The 19,652-nt window shown below is 41.8% G+C and overlaps 1 protein-coding gene across 6 annotated transcripts in view; it reads left to right on the forward strand.

The window, feature by feature from the left end:
• The window catches only part of AGPAT4 (1-acylglycerol-3-phosphate O-acyltransferase 4), a 507,427-nt gene that overhangs the window by 272,755 nt on the left and 215,020 nt on the right, over positions 1-19,652 (forward strand). For all 6 annotated transcript variants that reach the window (XM_030198100.1, XM_030198095.1, XM_030198098.1 and 3 more), the window contains one exon: positions 5,933-6,086. In XM_030198100.1, coding sequence (XP_030053960.1) covers positions 5,933-6,086 — 154 coding nt within the window. The remainder of the gene's footprint in view (positions 1-5,932; positions 6,087-19,652) is intronic.

Genomic DNA, 19,652 nt, shown 5'->3' on the forward strand with positions numbered 1-19,652 from the left:
CGTGGAATGATAAAGAAAAAAAGGTTTACCAGTGGTGTTATAACCAATAAATAATATCGGTATTTATTCAAACTATATCCACGTACATCATTTATATATTTTCTTCCAAAAATTCACAAAACTTTAAGACAACCCCCGGGACGACCAGTAGTTTCGGGGAGTGGAAACCTCAACGAACCTCTCTCTCTCAATATCTGGATTTTTATTTGCAATCTAGAATGCATCAGATACCTTCTTATCTCAGAGACTTGCACAAATTAATTTGCCTTTGGGGGGACATGTACCACGGATTCTCCTTAGAAAAGAACAAGAATTTATTTATCACTGGCAAACAGTGGCCCCTAGTGGCCTGAACAGGAAAATAGAGTGGCAAGCACTGACCTGACTCCTGGGGAATGGCGGTCAAGCACAGGTGAAGTCTAGTTGTTCCTGCTCTTCCTGTTCCAGCTTGTTTGCCTCAGCTGCAACTCCAGTCTGGGGTTCCAGTCCTGTTCTGCCTTGTCTCTGGTTTGGGGGTGGTTTTGCCTGCCACTACCACTCCACGGCAGTGGTCCAAGGGCTCACAAACCCAGATTCTGCCTTGAAAACCTAACACCTTTTTCAGAGACGGGAAGGTGATAGAACTAGAGGATATGAATTGAGGTTGAAGGGGGCAGACTCAGGACTAATGTCAGGAAGTATTTTTTCACGGAGAGGGTAGTGGATATGTGGAATGCCCTCCCGCGGGATGTGGTGGAGATGAAAACGGTAATGGAATTCAAGCATGCGTGGGATAAACACAAAGGAATCCGGTTTAGAAGGAATGGTTCCATGGAATCTTAGCGGAGATTGGGTGGCAAACAAAATGGGAGCTGGGCAGACTTCTACGGTCTACGCCATGATCGCGACAGAATAGATAGGGATGGGCTGGAGTGTAAATTTTAAGGGGCTTCGATGTTAGCTTCAGAACTTAGTACAAGAACATATTAGGCAGACTTCTATAGTCTGTGCCCTGAGAAAGGCAAGGACAAATCAAACTCGGGTATACATATAAAGTAACATATACTGTGTAAAATGAGTTTATCTTGTTGGGCAGACTGGATGGACTGTACAGGTCTTTATCTGCCGTCATTTACTATGTAACTATGAACTCATGCTGACTCTGTCCCAATAAACCACGTTTGTCTACGTATTCTGTTATTTTATTCTTTATAATAGTGTCCACAAACTGGGATCATGTCTCTATGGACAGTCCTTGGAATGCCTCAAGTGCTCTACCAGTGAGCTTTCCTCCCAGCTAACACACCCAGTCTTTCTGAGGAATCTCATTGAGGTGGCAAATTTTTTCAAAGGCAGTTAGATATCCATCTGTGTTACCTCGGGTATCGTCAAACTGCGAAATCAATTTGAGCCCAATCTGGGCTATAGATCCTGCCTCGGGCCCTTGTGCAGGGGTTGGGTTGGAGCTTTGGATGTGAGTCATTTCCATCTGTATTTTCTTCAGCTGGAACTCCCTCTCAATGCTGCTGTTCCCGCTTTTCTTGCTGCTGTCGCTCTTCCCGTTGCTCTCGCCAGTGCCGCTCTTTCCATTCCTCATGCCACAGCTGATCTAGCCTAACACTACCAAAAAAGAACTGAACAGGAAAAGGACCCTATTGCTATTGCACTTGTTCACTGTGCTCTGTGTCTGGAGGTTGACTGAGTGCACTGTGTCTGCACTCAGTGGTTCAGATAAAAAAAAATCTGAACCACTGAGTGCATGGTGACCCTCACTCCACACACTGAGTCTGACAATCCCATCACGCTGCCACCAAAAAAGAAGTACAAAGGTCTGTCATGGTATGTTCTAGGGGTCCCACGAAGTTCGTTGCCACTCTTTCAAACAGGGTATTGACAATGGATATGGGCATGAGATGGACGGGTGGAACCCTTGCAGGACTATTCAGCTGGCAGGTTGGGCAAGACTGAGAAGAGAGCTCAACTTGCTTGAATACAGCCGGCCAGAAAAACTGAGCCAGAATCTGTTCCCAGGTCTTCTTCTCTCCCAAATGACCTCCTAACAGGTGACTGTAGGATAATTACATAACCTGCCTATGGTAGGGTTAAGGGACTAACAGTTGCTCTACCTCTTCCCCCTCCAGGGTTCCCTTGGCCACCCTGTACAACAAGTCACTCTTTATTATGAAATATGGAGTACTACCTGGCTGTCAATGGGATTCCCATCTACCATAACAGCCCTAGCTCATGCTGCTCTAAGGGGCTCATCCTCTGACTGTTCTCTTTTTAAAGTTCCCTGTGTATCTTCACTACTCCATTCAGGTAAACTATCTAAAGGGTCTGGGAGGTCCGGGATGCCATCTTCCCCTAGTGCCGTGTCTCCATCTAATGTAGCTCCTAAATTCAGAGAGCAACACAGTTTCTGTAGCCACCACTGACGTGAGGTTTAGGCAGTTTGGATTTTCAATATATGTAAGGGTCCTCCAGTGGGAAGATCTCAGGGAACAACTCTTACTCCTCCTTTGGGCCAGCTACCAGCGGGGTCCAGATAACACTAAAATTTGGAAATAGTCCGGATCATCCTCCGGCACTATCTTCTTTTAATACTAGAATTGGAGGGGTCGCTTGCAAGCTGGGTGCTTGGAGAGCCATTCGTGCTTGGGCCTATTGTAACTCTACCAACTTCTGCAATACTTGCTGCTGCACCTGTTGCTGTTACTGTTGCTCAAAATGCACTCTCAAAAACTTCCTTCTCCAAGGCAGCACAGGGGCTGCCAGCCTGGAAGTGGGACTTCTCTACAACATCTCTGTAGGCCATCTCTGTGTACCTCTCAGTCTCTCTCTCAGCTCCTCCAAGTCTGCTACTCTGGCCTCAAGAGAACAGACTCGTTCTCTGAGAGTTAGGAGATCTTTGCATCAAGCACACACATAAAACCTCTCGCCAACTGGGAGATAATCATACATGTGACTCTCAGTGCAAAAGACTGGATAGCACCCCTCTTGCTGCTGGACTGGTGTCTCCATCTTAGTATTATTGTGTTGTTAAAACTTCTTAAGGTACTGAGGATATTAGATTAATACAAAGATTCTTAAGATTATGTGATATATTGTGTGATTTATTTAGTGTTTGCTTATCAGATAGTAACTAAATATAATTAAAACTCTAATTAGGCCGGATCCAAGATGGCGCCTGGAGTAGAAGTGCATTTTGTTAGCTTCTGACTCCCAGTGAGATCCTGACAAATGGGTTAACCCTCGGACCAGAAATGGGAAAGAAGAAGGGGAAAGCCTGTATACCCACCTCCACGAGCAGGGGTGAAGTGCGACAGACGACACTGGAACAGCTTGAGCTACAAACGCCGGGAGCTCAGGGAAACACCTCGAGGGGACCAACGGATGAACAGGACCATAGCCTAGAGGGAGTGATGCTTAGTCCTCCCTCATTTAAAGCACCTCCGAGACGTGGAAGAGAACTGGTGGCAACAGAGTTACAGCGGCCCAAGTCACCCGGAAGGGGAAGAATCTCGGTAACTGAGAGTGGAGGACCCACAGACGTCTCAACGCCTGTGGAAACAAATCAATCGGGAAGGCAGATGCGTTATCCTCCCTTACCCGTAACAGCACAGAGTAGTTCTACTGGAGTGAATGGTGAATTATCAAAACCAGCTGTAATTACATTAGAACTTTTATGGAATGTAATTCAGGGAATGAGTAATACCCGCCAACAAATTTCAAGCTCCCTTCAGGGAGACGTGACGGAAATCAAACAAACTCAGAATCAATTATCCGGGAAGATAGAGGAGCAAACCACCAAGGCTGAAGTTCTGGAAAATGAGGTAAACTCTTCTAAAAACACTATTATAGCAATAATAAAAGACAATAACTACCAAGAACGCAAGATTGAATATTTAGAAAATCAGGCTAGGAGGAATAATGTATGATTATTAAATTTCCCCACGTCTTCCCTTATTCCGGCATTGGAAATGCTGAAGAAATACTTTAGGGAAGTTTTGGGAGTTCCATCTGAAGGCTTCCCACCAGTAATAAAGGCCCAATATATTACGGGAATTATGAAAATGACTAATACTTCACAACTTGATTTAAATCTTTCAGATTTTCTTGAAAGTTCAATGAAAGTTATTTGCGAAAGAACAACAATGTTGGTGTCATTTGCCTTAGAGCCTGACCGGAACAATATTTTTAGATTATATTTCCGCCACATAAATGCTCATTCCTAGGTTCCAAGATACAGAGGTTTCCAGATTTATCAAGAGATACTCAAAAAAGAAGAAAAGAGTTCTTGGCATTAAAACCAAGAATCCTTAGATTAGGAGGAGTTTTCCTCCTTAAATTTTCATTGAATTCTTCTATTTTTTTTACACCTGGGAAATTACTGGAATTTATAAATAGTAAAAAATAAAATGGGGACATTCTCGATTGCAGTTGTGCTACTCGGCTGTATATTCTTGAACTTCTTCTACTCTATTGATTATTACTTGAAATGTGAATAATTAACATTAATTGTTGTTTCTTAGTACTTGGATCACCTTATTGTGGACAAAGTATTTGATTGCATTTTTTTTCTTCTCTTTTTTTATTTAACTTCCTAATTTTGGAATATTTTCTGTATTTCATATATTTGTGTTATTACATGATTGTAAATGAAAAATTCATAAATAAATAAAAAAACAACTCTAATTAAAATAACTATTAGTTAAGATAAATGAAGAGATATTCTAGGGGTGGTGGATGGGAGTAAAGACTGAACTAGGCCCTGCTGTGTCTTCTAGAGGCTATCTGTTAATGCTGTATTATGTGGTTCAAGTTTTAAAAACTATGAGGAAAAGAGAAGGAAGACTAGTTAATAAAATTTGTTTTTCTAAATTCTGTCTTTATCAGTAAAACCTACCTTAAGTCTTTTAAACCCCAACATTTAAATCACCAAAGCACAGAGTACAAAAAAATTTCACTTACCCAGAGAAATGCCCTCTTCTTTTAGTTCTGCTCAGAAAGTAAGTTTTCCGGGACCTTTCCTCTCTGTACACAGACCCTTTGAAGCTAACACAGTAATCAGTTTGCCCTAGTAACCTTTGCAGCTATTCTGCCTTCTTCACACCTTAATTAACACCTAATTCAGATCAGTAGTACCACTACATCTCTTCCAGGCAAAGAACAGAAAGTAACTTTCTTTTAAGACAAAGTTTATACCCTGCTGTGCCTTCTAGAGGCTATTAGGGGTCCTTTGACTATGGTGCACTGAAAAATGGCTTGTGGTAGTGTAGGTCTGCGTTTGGGCGTTCGCCGATCCATTTTTCTGCATGCATGTAAAAACGCCCTTTTTTTAAAAATTTGCCAAAAATGGACATGCAGCAAAATCAAAATTGCCACGCGTCCATTTTGGGTCTGCAACCTTACCACCAACCATTGACCTAGTGGTAAAGTCTCACACGGTAACCGTGCGGTAATGACGTACATACGCCAAATGCCTCTTGGCGCACGTCCAATACACGTGGCTGAAAATAAAAATTAATTTTCGGCCACGCATATCAGATGCGTGCCAAAAATGAAATTACCACAAGAGCCACGCGGTAGCCGGGCGGTAACTCCAGCCTTACATGGCTTAGTAAAATGGCCCCTTAATGCTGTATGCTATGGTTCAAGTTTTAAAAACTATGGGCTAAAAGGTAGGGAGACTAGTTAATAGTTTGCTTTTTTAAATTCTGTCTTTATCAATAAACCTACCTGACCTCTTTTAAACCCAACCTTTAAATCACCAAAGCACAGAATACAAATAATGTTCACTTAACCAGAGAAATATCCTCTTCTCTCAGAGCTTTACCCATGGAAACGCCTTTATAAAATATAAGAATAGAGTAAAACGTATGGCTAATTTGACAGAGTTTTTACACCCAGGTTACTTGAAATTCTTTGTCTAATTGTATTCTGTCACTTTCAGTTTTTGATCCACTGTGAGGGTACGCGGTTCACAGAGAAGAAACATAAAATCAGCATGCAGATAGCTGAAGCTAAAGGCCTACCTAAACTGAAATACCACCTGCTGCCACGAACAAAAGGATTTGCTGTCACAGTGCAATGTTTGAGAAATGTAGGTAAGGAAAACCAAATACAACATATTCTATTTTGTTTCTGTATTAACTATATCTATAAATATAAATGTGTGTGTATGTATATATAATATATACACATTTTTATTTATTTGTTATGGGTGGGCATTTAGTGCACTAGTAACTTTAAGTACCATTAAATTTTTTAATCATGATCAAAATTTTTAACTGCTGTCTGTTGGCTAGCATTGCTTTCTTTCCCTTGCCTATCCTATTTCACGTTGGCATAACATAACAGAGGGAAGACATTGCCGTCAGTTGCAAGTAGCATGTGGGAATCGCAGCCAGAGAGCCTACTGGGAAAAGACCAAGGGTCCATCGAGCCCAGCATCCTGTCCACGACAGCGGCCAATCCAGGCCAAGGGCACCTGGCAAGCTTCCCAAACGTTCAAACATTCTATACATGTTATTCCTGGAATTGTGGATTTTTCCCAAGTCCATTTAGTAGCGGTTTATGGACTTGTCCTTTAGGAAACCGTCCAACCCCTTTTTAAACTCTGCTAAGCTAACCGCCTTCACCACTTTCTCCGGCAACAAATTCCAGAGTTTAATTGTACATTGGGTGAAGAAAAATTTTCTCCGATTTGTTTTAAATTTACTACACTGTAGTTTCATCGCATGCCCCCTAGTCCTAGTATTTTTGGAAAGCGTGAACAGATGCTTCACATCCACCTGTTCCACTCCACTCATTATTTTATATACCTCTATCATGTCTCCCCTCAGCCGTCTCTTCTCCAAGCTGAATAGCCCTAGCCTCCTTAATCTTTCTTCATAGGGAAGTCGTCCCATCCCCGCTGTTATTTTAGTCGCCCTTCGCTGCACCTTTTCCAATTCTACTATATCTTTCTTGAGATGCGGTGACCAGAATTGAACACAATACTCAAAGTGCGGTCGCACCATGGAGCGATACAACGGCATTATAACATCCTCACACCTGTTTTCCATACCTTTCCTAATAATACCCAACATTTTATTCGCTTTCCTAGCCGCAGCAGCACACTGAACAGAAGGTTTCAGTGTATTATTGACGACGTCACCCAGATCCCTTTCTTTGTCCGTAACTCCTAACGTGGAACCTTGCATGATGTAGCTATAATTCGGGTTCTTTTTTCCCACATGCATCACCTTGCACTTGCTCACATTAAACGTCATCTGCCATTTAGCCGCCCAGTCTCCCAGTCTCGTAAGGTCCTCTTGTAATTTTTCACAATCCTGTCGCAATTTAACAACTTTGAATAACTTTGTGTCATCAGCAAATTTAATTACCTCGCTAGTTACTCCCATCTCTAAATCATTTATAAATGTATTAAAAAGCAGCGGTCCTAGCACAGACCCCTGAGGAACCCCACTAACTACCCTTCTCCATTGTGAATACTACCCATTTAACCCCACTCTCTGTTTCCTATCCTTCAACCAGTTTTTAATCCACAATAGGACATTTCCTCCTATCCCATGACCCTCCAATTTCCTCTGTTACCTTTCATGAGGTACCTTGTCAAACGCCTTTTGAAAATCCAGATACACAATATCAACCGGTTTCCCTTTGTCCACATGTTTGTTTACTCCTTCAAAGAATTGAAGTAAATTGGTCAGGCAAGATTTCCCCACACAAAAGCCGTGCTGACTCGGTCTCAGTAATCCATGTCTTCGGATGGGTGTCTGTGTGACAGGTGTAACAGGTTTAGCAGGAGAAGGGAAGTTGAAGGGGAAGGATACAATAGGAAAGGATAAAGGTAGGTACCTGTATGGAGGAGAAGGGGAGCAATATGCTATGGGAGGGAAGTGTGAGCCTGTATTCCCATCAGAACTGCTGAGCTCCCACTCTCACTGTAAGCCTGCATTTACTTTAGAACTGTTAAGCTCCCACTTTTACAGCAGTCTACACATTTATTAGAACTGCTGAGCTCCCATTTTTACAGTATTCTACACTCTTATTAGAGCTGCTGAGCTCCAACCTTTATTGTAGCCTGCTCTTGGGGAAGGCTTTCCTCAGCCATCATCTTTCACAACATAATTTCAAACCAGGCAGACGGTTGGTGATACCAGAAAGCACCTCCCACAATAGGCAGCTTGCTTCTGAGGCTCTACTTCTATCTCTATCTCTCACTCTCACTGTGAAGCCTGTATTACCATCAGAACTGCTGAGCTCCCACTCTCACTGTAAGCCTGACTTATAGGTGTCCAGGACTTCACTCCCGAGCATCTGACTGTGAGTAACCTATATATCCTAAACTGACACCAAAATGAATACAATCAAAATACTTCTGGTAATCTACTCCCTTTCACTGATCCACCTAGCACTACCCATCCCACTCACAAAACATTACTTCATACCCACCCTATAAAATCACCAAAGACTGATCAAACATTCCACACGCCACCAAACTGACTCTCATCACACTAAAGGAAAACTATCTAAACGAGGAAAACAAGAGGAACAACAAAACGAGAGGAAAGACCACAACAAACACACATCACCCAAGGAACGACAACTAACAAAAATCCACATAACACCAAACCTAGAAGCCCCATACCAAAACATCCAGGTAGGCTACACCAATGCCAGATCCGTAATCAACAAAACAACAACAATGTCAGATTGGATCACCTCAGAAAACCTCAATCTCATCTTTATCAATGAAACATGGATTCACAACTAAAACGACCCCATAATCCTTGAACTTTGCCCGCCAGATTTCAAAATCACCCACCAAACCAGATCAAAAAAGAGAGGTGGAGGCATAGCACGAATATACTGAGAAAACTTCACCACTGAAACCACAGCCGCCTCCATAACACCCCAACTAGAAATTGCCTCATTTAGAATCCATAACAACTCCCTATCCGATCACCTGAATTGCATTTTATTCTACAGACCACCCGGCAACTGGAAGTAAAGTCAGCCCACCTTCATGGACTTCATATCAAACAACTGTGTAAACAACAACAACAACATACTGTTACTAGGCGACATTAACCTTCACCTAGAAGACCCCAACTCCACAAACGCACTTGAATGTAAAGACTTCCTACAGTCATGGGATTTTAAATGACCCAAATGCAAACTACCCATATCAAAGGACATACATTGGACCTCCTATCACATAAACTATCTACAGACAATAACCTATTAATAACAGACATCAAATGGACAGCAATACCTTGGACTGACCATTACAAACTGACCCTAACTCTACACTGGCGGAAGAAGGGCTCAAACAGTACACCAGAACGTACTACTTACATTACAAGAGGGCAAATCGATGCACAAATATTCTGGCAACAAATATACGATAATGAATGGACAACACACACTGATTCCATACTTTATCTCAACCACTGGGATGGCAGATGCAACAGCGTACTAAACAAAATAGCACCCTTAAAAACAAAAATATCAAAAAGACAAAACACGATACCTTGGTTCACTGACGAACTAAAAAAACTCAAAACACAATCTAGAAAACTTGAACAAGTATGGAGAAAGACAAAAGATGAACACACACTCAACGCATGGAAACAATACATAGAAAATACAAATATGCAATAAACAAACCAAAGGTCCTAAATTAGGACCGGACTACAAAGATATGAAGAAACTGTTCCAACTCTTAAATAAGTTACTAGACACCACCCCTATCACCACAACCAAACACAGACATCCCACCCGCAGACAACTTGCTAACTACTTTAACGAAAAAAATAATAAAACTATGCAGCACACTTCCTCATCACAATACCGACATCGAAATCTTCTTCAACGATCTGGACCCATCCTCCGAAGGATACCCAGCTGACTGCATTTGGACAACATTTAATCTCCTCAGTACCGAATGAGTTACACAAGCGACTCGCAGGTTCGCCAAGACCCACTGAAAACTGGATTCATGTCCCAGTCATCTACTCAAGTCTGCCCCAGACCGCTTCATAGCAGACCTTACATCCCATCTAAACTTCATGTTACAACAAGGTCTCTTCCCTGAGGAACATGGCAACATCCTACTCACCCCAATACCAAAAGACGCCAAGAAAAGCGCAAACGATATCACCAATTACCGCCCAGTTGCATCTGTCCCAGTAGTAGTAAAAATGATGGAGAGCTTCGTGACTAAACAGCTTACGGAATACCTGGACAAGTTCTCAATACTACATAATTCACAATCAGGATTCTGATCCCACCATAGCACCGAAACTGTCCTAGTCATTCCATAAGCGCACAGCTATGGAATGGGCTCCCAAAAGCTGTGAAAACAATCCACGACCACTTGAACTTCAGGATATCACTAAAAACCAACCTCTTCAAAAAGGCCTACCCCAACTCCTCACCTACCAACACAGCATGACTATGATCGAACAGAACAACACGCAATCTTATCCATTCCGACCCTCTACTTATACATTATACGATCACTATACAACTTTGTATTTGTTATGCACCGACTGGGCAAATGCCTTTGACAGTACTATGTAAGCCACATTGAGCCTGCAAATAGGTGGGAAAATGTGGGGTACAAATGCAACAAATAAAATAAATAAGTGTGTGTTTCAACTTTTCATTGTATTCAGCAGGTTTAAAAAATTTCCATGCAGTGGGAATTTACCAGTACCAAGTCATCCAGTCCAGAGGTTAGACTAATCATGTGATTAAAAATTTTAATACCCTGATTATTTTGATTAAAATTTTTTATTGTTGCCCACCCCTAATTGTATAGCATGTTGTAAAGGATAATCAGCCATGCTGAGCATTTGTTCAAAAGGACGTTTGGGTTAACATTAAAAAAAAAATTTGAAAAGCATGTGTCCAAAATGCATGCCATGATGAATCACACAATAAAAATGTTTAAATTGCGTGATTGATTGCGATTAAAATTTTTAATCGGTGCCCATGCTAGTGTGTATGTGTGAGAAAGCGCGGGGTACAAATATAAATACACACACACACACACACATAAGTGGAATATTGGTATAAATTTAGCTTTATGAATAGATTGATTGCATTTCTATGGCGGTGTCACTCATGTCTAGTGTAGGACTCTCTCTCTCTCATATAAATTAATAAATATCTTGCCTTGTCAGTGACACAGTGAGTTCTGGATTTCATTTCTCCAGGGTTCTCAGCAGAATTCATAGAATTATGGAAATCTGACAGGACCCATATTGTGAAATCTTCCATAGCCCATAGAATAAAACTGTGACCACTATCTCATTTCACTTAGCTGCGATTTCAACCTGCCATCTAAAGATAACGCTGTGATCATTCCCCTTGTCAAAAATCATTGGCAAAGGTTGAACTATCCAGTCAAATTGGCTAATATATTTCTTTCTGGTGACTATCGCTTTGCTGGACAATGAAGACAAGACACTGCTGCACAGATAACCGTAAATACCACAAAGAGGCATATTTTCAAAGCACTTTGGGAGGCTAAGTTCCATAGGTTTCTATGGAACTTTGGGAGGCTAAGTGCTTTGAAAATATGCCTCAAAGTAGCTTAGCCCTAGTAAATACATTAATCCATCAAGGTCAGCCTTTGAAGTGTCCTAGCCTCCCATTAATTCTGCTGCTAAAGATATGCCAGTTTCTTTTCAAACATCTTTGGCTAAAGTATTATGGCTGCCCTGAAATGAAGGTCAAGAAACACAATCTGAAATAAAATCTTTGTATTGGACTAACTTAATATATTTCTTGATAAACTTTCAGAATGTACACTCCTTTCATTGGTTCAAAAAAGAATGATCAGGTCAAGACAAGAGATAGTGTTACCTGAAATACTCTTGTAAATCACAAATTACATTACAGTGGTGGTGTAAAGGGGAAGGGACAGAAGTATTAGAAAAAAGATAAGTTGACAGAGGTTAGATGGTTGCTGGTCTTTTATGATTTTTCTTATAGTCTTCCAGATCCGGATTATATATTGCTACAAGAACTGCTCACTCTGTGGTTTTCCTTTGAAAAGTCATAAAAACACTACTGCTGGTGGATGAATCAGTGAAAGAAATAATCTCTGCTCCATTGAATCTGGCCTTTGGGCAACCACCCAATCTGAAGGAAAAATTGGTGAAAAGCAGGCTTCTAACAGCAACTCAACAAGGAGAATAGCACAAATCCCTATAATAGACCATACTGCAACCTATGCCAACATAAATCACTGGACTTCGATGAGTTCTTCAACACAAGGGGATCGTACTCATGCTTACAGTATATTGTTTGGGTATATGTTATACAGGGGCATTTCTACACCCAAAACAGGTGCCTACCCTATATATATGTAAGCATATGTGTGTAGCACTGCATATAGAAGAAACACTGCTATGGGTGGGATTGGGGCATGGTTGATACTTGTGTGCTCTTTTGCATTTTAAAAAGTATGCACATGTGTTTCAAGTTTATTTATATCTTGATATACCACCCATGAGCGAGCCATCTGAGCAGTTTACAACTTAAATAAAATCTCTCTATATAAAAAGCAACACCAAAGTTCTATGAAGCCTGCAGCCGGAAGTGTGAAGGGGGCGAGATATCCGGTTTCCCTATGAGTGTCTGCCCCGCCCTCTCTGTAACACAGTCAGTGAAGGAAAACAGCAGAGCACGAAATCAAATCGCTGGCTCTGTAACAGTGAAGGACTCAGAGGGGGGAGGGGAGAGAGGCCAGAGGGCAGGGACACACACACTCCCACAGAAAACATTGCTAGCCCCCGTTTCATTTGCATCAGAAACGGGGCTTTTTTACTAGTTCTGAAATAAAAACAAGAAAGGAACTACAATTGTTGGTAGAAAAGGATATGCAAAGAACGAAAAGGATAAAATTAGGCCAAGGTGACAGGAAGGTGGTAGCTGATGCCCTGATTTTGAATCTAGGAGGGGCGAAGGCCCACATAGGTCAATATAATCTATTCCAAGTATGAAATGCATCTTGAAATAGAAATGTTTTTAATGCTATTTTAAGTGTTGGGTGTGAGAATTCTGACCTTAAGAATGTTGGCATGGAATTCTATAGAATTGGTTGTTATAGTCAATTACATTGATATGTTTATTAAATTACCAAGTTAATGATCTAGATGAGTTCTACAGCATCCCAGTTTTTGACTTCTCTGAAAGGGCCTATTTCGTATTTTTATTTACAGACTTTTTGGTCTCTGAGAGCCAGTTGCTTAAACACCCTGAAAGTTTCCTTCACTTCCTTTGTGGAACTCTTTCTATTGGCAGTATAGGTATTGTCTATGGGTACACCTGGTAGGTTGGATGGTGGTGGTCACAGATGCAAGTCTTTTGGGCTGGAGAGCCCTTTGCCTTCTTCTTCCGCCTCCAGGGTGGTGGATGACATGTGAAACGGTGTGGCCAATCTCCAGCCTGGACCTGTTTTGGTGCTGTTTGTCTTCTAGCCTATCAGGACTTGTTGCGGGCCAGGCGGTGCTTGTGCCGTTGGAGAACACGATGGCGATGGCTTCTTTTCAGAGTCGGGCCCTAGCCAGCAGGGCGTCATCCCCATAAACCTTGTGTACCGTTTCTCTGCGGGCCACTTTGCAAGCTTTTTCTATGGTGAGCTCTCTTTTTCTGCCGTCTTCTGGTGTTGGCAGAATGGTTATTCCACACCAGTGCTTCTTCAGTTTGGCCTCAGGTAGAGAGCTCCGGAGGTAAATCTGATGGTGTCCCGGCTGGACGCTGAGGTGACTTCTTTCTTTTGTCATCGGAGAGAGGGCGATTTGTCAGGGTTAGTTGTTCAGCTGCTTCTTTAGCCAGAGGATGTTCTTCGATACTGTTTCCTCTGTGGCCAAGTTATTTTCGGATCGCTCTCCACCGAGGTCAAGCCATTCTGGTAGCTCCAGATTGGCCACGACGCCCTTGGTATGTGGATCTGGTCTAGCTCCTGGTTACAGAGTGGAGGGTTCCTCTTTCTTTGGTCTTATGGCCTGGGCTTTTTGAGAGGTTGACTCTGAGGAACAGAGTTCTTTGGACACAGTGATTACTGCTTTATTGCGAGCTTTTATGCGGTCCACTTCGACTGTGTGTTCTCAGGTGTGGAGGATTTTTTCAGGAATGGTTGCGGCCCACACTTGGTCTCCATTGCGAGTGTCTGTTCTTCAGCGATTGATTTCTTTCTGCAGGACGGTTTGCAGAAGGGCCTGGCCTCTAATTTGCTTCAGGTGCAGGTAGCGGTAACCTGCTTCTGGGAGAGAGTGTCGGGCTCTTCTCTGGCTTCACACCCGGATGTGGTGCATTTTTTGCAGAGTGCTTTCCTCTTCCGCTGCTGCAACCTTGTTCGCCTTGAAATCTCATTCTTGTTCTCCGAGCCTAACTTAGGGCTCCTTGTCTACCGAGCATTGCTCCTTTTGATCCTTTGCAGAAGGCTTCGCTTAAGAGCTTACTCGCAAGTGGTGTTCTTGGTTGCCAATTCTTCAGCATGCAGAATATTTGAATTTTTAGCGCTGCCGTGCCGAGCTGCTTTTCTGCAATTTGATGACTCTGGCGTGACCTTGCATATGGTTCCTCCTCTTCTTACCAGCTGTGGTTTGGCTTTTCTTCTTTATCAGCCTCTCTTTCTTCCCTCCTTTCGGGAGGGGGATTTTCATTCAGAGTACATGGAGCTTTGTCTTTTGGATGTTTGGAGGGTTATCCTCCAGCATTCGCAGATGTCGCATGTTTTTCAGCTTTCTGATTTTCTCATTGGTTTTTGCCATGGGACGGCAGCCTCTGATCCTGCTATTTCGTGTTGGATTGCAGATACTTTGTTTCCGTGGATTTTTTGGAAGGTTGCGTCCCGCCAGTGGTGTTGCAGGCTCCATTCCAAGAGGTTGCTATCTATCTCTTGGGCAGAACGGATATGCTTTCACTATTCGGATGCTGCCATTGCAGTGGCTGTTCTCTCTGAGGGAGTTGCGACTTCCCATCCTAATTAGGGATTGCTTTGGTACATCCCACCAGTTCCTGAATTCATCTGCTGCATATGCTAAGGAAGGTAAAATTATACCTTACCTGTAATTTTCTTTCCTTTAGTAGCAGCAGGTGAATCCAGGATCCCACCCTCTGTCAGCTGCGTTTGTTTTGTTGTCTGTTCTTGTCCTGGTCTTTAAAAAAAAAAAGAGAGAGCGAGAACAGAAGCCACTGAAAAGGAGTCCATTGCAGTCATGGGTTCTCTAAGTCGGACTGACGAGTTTCTGTTGTGTTTGGTTGGTGAGGAAGGCTTCCTGGTTTCTTGTCTGATTCTGCTTGGTGATGAGACATATACTGAAGTGAAGGAGGAGCTGACCATCTGGTATCACTGCCTTCAGCTTTGTAATCTCTATCTCCACCTGCTGGTAGATGGACACAACCCACCAATTCCTGGATTCATCTGCTGCTACTAAAGGAAAGAAAATTATCAGCAGGTAATTTTACCATAGTTTGCCCCTGTGAGATCCCGAGCAGGGATTGGGCATGGCCTGAGGAAATTATACAGATGGACAAAAAGGAGAAAATGAAAAATAAATATTTATTCGCAAGAACTGAAATTCCCAGGCCTGTTTCTTCACAGAGCCAAGTAGTAGTAGCGAGGGTAAACCCCTGCGGTTCAAGAACACAGTTATTAGTATTTATTGTCATGTACTCTCAGGCCTCGTTGCTTCACAGAGCCCAAGGCATAGAATGGGGGAAACCCCGGCGGTTTCAGCAAACAGCAGTAAGCCAGCCTCTGGTGGAAGGCTCAAAAATAGTCTACGGCTGCAGGGTTGCCACACCCCAAACACATCCTTCAGTTCTACTCTATGTATCTGGTCTGGCTTCAGCCAGACCGCTAGCAAACTTGCAAAGTTCAAATAGTTAGCAGAAAGGTCACAGCATTGTGATGTCTTTAGTCAAGGCACTCGCTGGGGCCTGTCCTCTGGCCTCTCTCTAACTTCTGCCTAACCCTGCGTTTTGAACTTCCCCCTGACCAAGCAGCTTAACTTTCCTATAATGCACTGGCTCTGCTACAATAGCTCTGCAGTTCAGCCTCTGACCAGCAGGGTTAACTGGCTGAACTGCAACACCCCACAGGGAATATCTCTAGAGATGTCCCCACTATGTCCCTCAACCATTATCGTCCTGTGTCTCCAACGTCTGTTTTATATTCATAGTTCTCAAAAAAATTGTGTTCACTCATCTTACATCTTTTTCGGAAAAAATACTGGCTCTCCATCCTCGGCAATCAGGATTTCTAGCACATTGCAGTACGCAAACCATCATGACCACTCTCATCAGTGAGCTTTCAGTTCCACTTTGATGAACACAACAATGCCTTAGCTGTTTCTTTAGACCTCTCTTCAGCTTTTGACTTGGTTAACCACTCTCTTTTACTTTCTCATCTGTCTTCTCTAGGAATTTCAGGTATAGTTCTATCCTGGTTCATTTCTTTTCTATCCCACTGCTTATTCCAGGTTATTATTTCTGATACCTCTTCTGAACAAAGAGATTTGCATTGTGGGGTGCCCCAAGGTTCAATCCTCTCACCTCCTTTTTAATCTTTTTTTGAGTCCTCTTGCTGACCTCATCCACTCTTTTGTAATCTCAGTTTACTTTTACATGGATGACATACTTCAATTATACCTTACCTTTCCATCCTCGCCCTCCCTTGCTCTGCTTCATGCTTGCCTCGAATCAATTACCAGTTGGCTTAGAGACCATCAGTTAGTACTTAATACCGAGAAAACTGTCACATGCTAGTTCTCTGGTGCACCTGTGCCCCCTCTGTCCCCTGTTACTCTCTTCGGCATGTCAGTAATTCCATTTTTCAGTTTTCAATATTTAGGCATTATCCTTGACTCTTCTCTCTCTTTTTTTTCTGCCCAAAGTTTCACATTTAACTAAGGTTAGTTTTTTGGTTTTCCATCAACTTGGAGCAATTCAACATCTGTTTGACATCTCAACATAATTAGATTAAAAAGCCAATTAGCACTGATAATTGTTACTTAATTAGAATTTACACACACAACTTTCTAATCGTATTCTAAAAGTTTATGCAGCTGAAAATGGGGCGTGGATTGGGTGGGTCATGGGCGTTTAAAAAAACTATGTCCACTATTATGGAATACACGATCTACACGTAAGTTAGGCCTGGTTTTAGTTAGCCTAAATGGGTGCGCCTAAAATTTAGTCGCGAGAATGGCGCATGAGCATATTCTATAAACTCCTAACTTTAGGCGTAGTTTATAGAATCACATTTGGTGCGTGGTTTTTCAGCACCAATTTTTAAGGTGCCATTTATAGAATTTGACCCATAATCCAAGCCATGGCAGTGTCAGTAGATGTGTTTGTATGTATAAATAAATTTCGAAAGGATAGTTGCCACCAAAAATATGTTGGATATCTGCCTGTTTATTTTCTTTTAATTTGAAAGCAGCCTATAGCTAGGAGTTTAATTTGTGGTGATTTGCTATTCTTTTTGTCCTCAGAGAAAACTAAGTTACCTTCAGCAGATGTTCTCTTTGAACAGCAAGATACAAGTCCTCACATAACCTCCCACCTTCTCTTGGGGATAGGGGTGAGAGTTGGGTCTCAAGGGGAGGTTACCATGTGTTGGGAGGTTGTCTCCCTAGAAGGAGAGTGAACCAACAGGGGCTGGCATCCGGTGAGATAGTTGTCTTGGGAGGGGGCAAGAGAGTTTGGATATCAGGAGGCCGGCATTTGGGGGAGCTGTAAATACCAACATTATCAGTTTCACTACAGACATTAATTCTCTGTGTGAAATACAGAATCTACATCTGTATTGTAGAACCACCCAAGACAGTCCCTCTCCCTGCCCAACCCATGCCCCCTTGACATCTTATGTAATGGCCTTGTGTTACACATTCCAGAACAAACTCAACAATACCTCCTCAACTAAAATGTAATAATCTGCTTAGTTCATAAATCAAGCAGGCAACAGTATACTTGTCACGATTGTGACTATTTTCCATGTCTGTGCTCACTTTGCCCCCTGGTGGCTGGATCCTGTGGTTGCTATGGACTGTCTTGTTCCTGTTTCTCAAGCATGTTCCAGAAGTCATTCAAGTCCGGTCCAGATCTTCCAACCTTCCAAACTTGCTTGGGATTTTTGGTACTATGCCTCACCCTTACTGGTGATCTCAGCTGTGAGATTGCCTTTATTAACCAGCTGGGAACTTTCTAGTTTGCCTTTGCAACGCCAAAGGTCTCTAGGTTAGTTGGTGTGCTGTGTAACACTTCTGCCTTGCTTTGTTTCTTGCCTGTATGCCTTGCCTTGTTCTTGTTTAGTCTGTGTGCAGTTAATCTCTTCAGCATTATCCTTATTTGTGGCTGCTTGTCAGACTTCAGCCATTGCTCTTTTGCTTGTCTGTGTCTGGAATTCGTTGCCAGAGAATGTGGTAAAGGCGGTTAGCTTAGCGGAGTTTTTTTTAAATTTATTTATCATTTTAATATTAATATATTTAATATATATTAATATTAATATTTATTGCATTTGTACCCCACATTATCCCACCTTTTTGCAGGCTCAATTTTACTTAATTACATTCACATTTATCACGTAAATGTAAGGAAAAACAGAAATTAATATAAGGAAAAGAAAAAACATTTTCTCTCAACAATATATATAATTGTCCACAATTGGGGGATCCAAGATGAGGAAAACAATCTCAAAGAAAATAAGAAAAACACCAAGTGGTTAATCTTACAAATTCATATTTTCTGAAGGAGGAAGGTTAATCGGTAATTGCAGCCGGTACAGTGGTAACTAAAGGAAGTTGCTGCAGAGGGTTCTTCATCTGTTCTTTTAACTCCACAAACTCTTATAATTTCTTGGGTTCAACAAATAAGTAATAAGGAAAAAAAAACACTTACAAGGGAATCGCTCTAGGAAGGTCCCCCCTAGGGCAATGATTCTTGGCTTAAAAGCCAAGAGTTCACACCTCCTAGTCTGCGATTCCCTTGATATATCAGGAAATATATTTATCTTTGAACCCAAAAAACTATCAGCCATGTATCGGAAATACAATTTCAAAACATTGTTCCTATCTAAACCAAAGGCAAAAGTCACTAGTAATATAACTCTATATATAGGGTATTTTTTTTTTTCATTTTAATTTCCTTATTGTTTCAAAATAAACATTTACATAATATAAATGCAGGAAAATCAAGAAAAAATAAAGGAAAAATATTTTGTCCTTTACATCAAAGAACAAATAAGAAATTATATTGTTACTTCGTCCACAATAGTATGGTCAAGACACAAGGAAATTGTACATTGAAATGTAAAAGTAAACTATTTAAACTGTGAGGGCAGAAACCATTACCAGTTTGTGGTTTCAGCTCCCTACTGGGGTGACCGGGCCTCTTTCACCTCCACTCTCTTTAGCAACTATAAACTGACGCAGTTTATCTGGTTCAAAAAATACATAATATACAGCATTTAAAGAAATTATACATCTGCAGGCAAATTTCAGTTTAAAGGTATCGCCTAGGGAGAGAACCTGAGACCTAAGTCCTAGAAATTCTCTCCTCCTCCTCTGAGTACTAATGACATAGGAAAAGTACTAATGACATAGGAAAATGTGGGAGAGAGGTTCTGGAAGCAAAATTTAGGC

This window comes from Microcaecilia unicolor, chromosome 3 (genome assembly GCF_901765095.1).
Source record: "Microcaecilia unicolor chromosome 3, aMicUni1.1, whole genome shotgun sequence".
NCBI classification, from domain to species: domain Eukaryota; kingdom Metazoa; phylum Chordata; class Amphibia; order Gymnophiona; family Siphonopidae; genus Microcaecilia; species Microcaecilia unicolor.